Source organism: Nanorana parkeri, unplaced genomic scaffold (assembly GCF_000935625.1).
Source record: "Nanorana parkeri isolate BGI_ZX_2015 unplaced genomic scaffold, ASM93562v1 scaffold1397, whole genome shotgun sequence".
Lineage (NCBI taxonomy): Eukaryota > Metazoa > Chordata > Amphibia > Anura > Dicroglossidae > Nanorana > Nanorana parkeri.
In genome coordinates this window covers 244,450-249,285 of record NW_017307665.1, presented here as the reverse complement: position 1 = coordinate 249,285, position 4,836 = coordinate 244,450, and the positions used below count along the sequence as shown (strand labels likewise).

Here is a 4,836-nt window from a genome sequence, read left to right as displayed (position 1 = left end):
CAGTGCAGCACACCGAAGCAATGGCGCAGTACGTCTAATAAGACGGAGGCAGCCGTGGGAAGTGTCCCGTGTACGGTAGAGAAGTCACTACTTACCTGGGTGATGGAAGACTCGGTTGCTAGGGTCCGGGGACGCCAGCCATCCCTTCCTTTAGCAACCACGCACACAGGTTATTCCCGTCATGACGTGCAGCGGCGGACTAGACTGAAGTACACTCCGCCTTAGCCGTGACGTTGTTGCCGTGGTCTGCTGTAGAAGGTCAGGGCCGAAGAACCCGGAATCTGAGGGAGAGCGTAGCACTTGTGAGCTGAGCCGGGGCCTTGTCTTGTGTTGGGGAGTGTTATAGAGGCGGACATGGACTGCTGCGCTCATTGCTTCACGGGACAGTATGAAGCTCCGGCCGTCTTATGAGCGGTGAGGATATGTAAACATTAGACCGACACACGGTACACTCAGCTTAGCACTTTGTCACATTCCGTGGCCCTGCCTTTCACAAATATTCAACAGCACTAGCATGTTATTTTTACGCACGCTGCATGTATTTGTCAAATTGTATGTTCTGTTCTATTTCCTGTTTGTTTGGCATCTTGTGGATAAGGGTTTCTTAAAGAAAAACTGCACAAGCGGGAAAACAAGAAACTTACCTTTGCTGTGGGGCTACACCTGCACTGCTAGGGTTAAGGGCTAGCTCACACCAGATGCAGAATGCATCACAATGCTTTCCTATGGGATGTCTGGGGCTCTGTGCATAAAAGTGCGGTCCGTTCTGATGCAGTCAGAAAAAAATACTGCTTGTCTCATTTTAGCTGCACCTGATCGCAATGGGATGCAGCAAAAATGCATGCAAAAGCACTGGACTGCACCTGAAAGCTCATTTTAAGCTAAAAAATAATAACTCGTCAAAGTTGTGGTAAAAACACTGCACTGCAGCTGCGCAGACGCACACAGTTATGGTGTGAACTAGCCCTTAATGTTCTTTTTGTCTGGGGGGCTCACATAAAGCTGATATACTTACCTGATCCCCCTCCCTTCCTTCCATTCTGGTAATGGGCAGTCCCTTGGCGTCGTCACATCTAATGGAGGTGTTATTTATAGGAGAGAGAACATAAGTATTTCTCTTCTGTTAATTGAAGGACACACCTGAATCTTCATTTTACGGAAGGGTTATATGCCACTTGCAGGAGTAGGACGCTAGGCAGTATAAAACCACAATGCACAGCCCTGGGTGCGACCCCTGTTGGTGGCTCAACCCCCCACTTATTAGAGGTTGCTCAGTTGTCGATCCGCTGCTGGGGGCTGGAGTACCTTCTTGACTTGGCCTAGTAGGGCGGGGAGCCTCGGCTTAAGCGTGGTCCTTATTTATCTGCTCATGAGCGTCTTGTCACGTCAAATCTTTGTTTTCTTCCAGAGATATTGGCACTTAGAAAAAGTACAGCATGCAGTAAGCGCACCACATTGAGACGTGGTACAAACACATTGCACTGTGGTGTCCCCCATAGAACTGAATGAAATGTCACTTTGTGACATTTCAATAAGTTTTACAGAAAAAAAAAAAAGCAAACAGTGCGATGCGGCTCAATTTAGCGCAACGGCACTGATCAGGGGCACGCACACCAGCAGCTATGCGGTTGAGCGCAGCTGCTGGTGTGTACATACCCTTACCATGTTCAACAGAAACAAAGTGAAATCCACGTGTGGAGCTAAATATAGGGTTATGAGCATCTATGCCAATAGTGATCGATTTGCTAGATATGAGACTTTAGGTGCAGCCCTTGACATCCGCAAGTGGCCACATACTATATTCATTATATGTCAGGCCAGGTTCACACTTAGGCGATCCGTGACCACACGCCAATCGTGCACAAAACTGCATGGATGGCTGTGCGGTTGGAGTCGCACACCACCGCTGATTGCGCTGGCATTGCCATTATTTGCTAATGGCTCCCTAGTCGCACCAGGCAGATCGTGCGGTTTTCCGTCGCGATTACGGTCGTGGACTTACGGTTGAAAAACCTGCACGTTGCATGTCGCACAAATAGGTACATGTACCTTTTTTTAGCGATTGCCACGTGGATGTAACCCCTTTTGAAATCAATGGGGCCGTGCGGCAGAATTTCTTGCTAGTTTTAAGATTTTATTGTACCCGGCACAGATTGAAGTCATTCTATGCCAGATGCAGAAAAGCATCCCAAAAACACAACCAAGCTTTCACCACAGTAGGTATGATGTTCTTTTCATCTGTGAACATAGCTGTTGACTTGCCAAAAATCTCCAGTTTTTTATCATCTGTCGAAAAGGACATTCTCCCAGAAGCATTATGGCTTGTCAGTATGCATTCTTATCTATTTCAAGTCTTTCTTTTATGTTGTTGTGTTTTTTTTCTTTTTTTCAAATGTGGAATCTTCCTTTGAGCCGTATCGCTCAAAAAGCATTGGAGGGTGTGATCAGACACTGAGGTACCTTGACCTTGGAGTTCAGCTTATATCTCTCCGAAAAGTTCTCCATGTCTCATTGTCTACCATTTACATCATCCTTTTGTTCAATCCGGGGTCAAATCCAGCAACTGTAGTCTGAGGGGGGGGGGGGAGGGGGTAGGAGGGCGCATTGAGGAACCTGGCCTTGGGGCAGCAGAGAGAGTAAATCCGGCCCTGACTGTAGTCACAGGACCATCAAGCTACTTGTAGATGGTCTTATCCTTAATTTTTGACATGCTGATCTATATTTATTTCTGATCTCCTCAGACAACTTTCTGGTACCAAATGGCAGAGTGACTGACTGCTTTCTCTATTTAAGTAGGCTGGCTGGGTACAAGATTGATGATATATGTGCTACTAATTACAGAAAATAGTTGGTTTTGAAATATCACTATGATCCAAATGATTTTATAATCTGTTCTAGGGAGACCAACACATTTTCACAGGCCATTAAAATGTTTGTAGAGTAAACAATAATTTTTTTCTTTTTTTTTTTTAAACTTTCTTTGCCTTGCTTTGACATACCAAAGGCATGCAGGTATACATGAGACAATTGCTTCAATGAGCTGAAAGTGTACCAACAAATTTGCCCATGCCTTAAATAAGACTTGGCTCTATTGATTTTATTTATTTATTACATTATTATTCGATTTGTATTCTTTATAGTTATAAAATAATATTTATTGATTAGATTATTTGATTCAATTCCTTCTTGTTATGCATATAGACCACCCTAATAATATATATTATTTCTTTATTGTTTTATTATCTTATTTATATCCGTTATGCACATTTGTTCTTATGTAGATACACGATCTTGAGTCCATATACCTCCCCCAAAATAAACATTCTATTTAACCTTTTATATAATAATGTGGATTTTCTATAAAGGTGCCCATACACCTTACGATTATCGGACGAAACTCGTACGACGGCCCCATCCTGCCCCGATTATCAAAAGGTTCAATCAGCGGTAGTTTAAAAAAAAAAACCTGGGCGACAAGCGGTAATTGACCGCCATTTTTTTCATTTGCGCATGCGCAGTGTTAATCGTACGACTTTTGACGGACGGAAACGCCACCAACCATGCGAACATCGTACAATCGACCAAAGTTTTCAAACATGCTTGACCGTCAAAAGTCGTACGATTGTACAGTACTATCGGTCGGGCACTCTATACGATTGTCGTACAAAAAGTCGATCGCATACGATAATCGTACGGTGTATGGGCACCTTTTAAAACGCTATAAAATCTCAGTCTTTTGTATATGCTACTTTGTGCGTGTGTGTGTATGTATGTATGTATGTATGTGTCTTTGTGTGTGTGTGTGTGTGTGTATATAGATAGATCTATCTATCCTATCTATCTATCGATCGAGATATATCTAGATCGAGATATATATATGTCTATATATATCTCGATCTAGATATATCTACATATATATAGATATATATATCTTGAAAAATTTTAGGGTGTCTCACCAGTCAGTCGAAAATGTCACCAGTCAGCATGACCGGACTATAGCCTTGCAATTTATGTGAACATTTTTTGGGGACAGATAAAAAGTACCGTAAATGTAAAAAAAAAAGTTTCCCTACATTGTTATAAAACATTTATTCTTACCCATATTTTTGGTAAACTTATAAAAGGCGGGGTCACGTCGGGTAAATAGACACCATACATGTCAAGCCTTAAAATTGTGTGCGCCCGCAAAAAACGCCCATAGGCGACGCTTAAAACGATTTTACTCATCAGTTTATTGTTATTAGAGCTGCAGCTAATGATTATTTTCAAAATCGATTAGTTAGCCGATTATTAAGTTCGATTAATCGGATAAAAAATAAAATACATTTTAAAAAATGGCTCCAGTGATGGGAGTACTAGTTTGTATTGAGATTGCAGTCCATCACAGGAGCGGTGGAAGTAAAAAAGAAAAAAAAAAGTGTGGTGAGCAATATAGTGAAATGAAAAGTGTAAAAATTATACAGCAATGAATGCAGAATTGCACCGGCTATAGAGGACTACAAATCCCAGCAATAGTACATTATAGCTGGCGGTATTCTGCATTGCGCTGTATAATGTACAATTGCTGGGTTTTGTAGTCCTCTATAGCTAGTGGTATTCGGCATTGCACCAGTGTATAATGTATTAGTGCTGGGATTTGTTGTAGTCCTCTATAGGTGGTGGTATTCCGCATTGCGCTGTATAATGTATTATTCCTTGATTTGTCCCCTATACAGCGCAATGCAGAATACCACCATCTATAGAGGAATACAACAAATCCCAGCAATACATTATACATACAGTGTATAATGTATTGCTGGGATTTGTATTCATCTATAGCTGATGGTACATTGTGCT

At 42.0% G+C, this 4,836-nt stretch overlaps 1 protein-coding gene across 1 annotated transcript in view; it reads left to right on the top strand.

The window, feature by feature from the left end:
• Positions 1-213: 213 nt before the first annotated feature.
• Positions 214-4,836, top strand: part of RNFT1 (ring finger protein, transmembrane 1) — a 28,400-nt gene continuing 23,777 nt past the window's right edge. Inside the window, exon 1 of the mRNA XM_018569785.1 lies at positions 214-414. Coding sequence (XP_018425287.1) covers positions 389-414 — 26 coding nt within the window. The 5' untranslated portion in view covers positions 214-388. The remainder of the gene's footprint in view (positions 415-4,836) is intronic.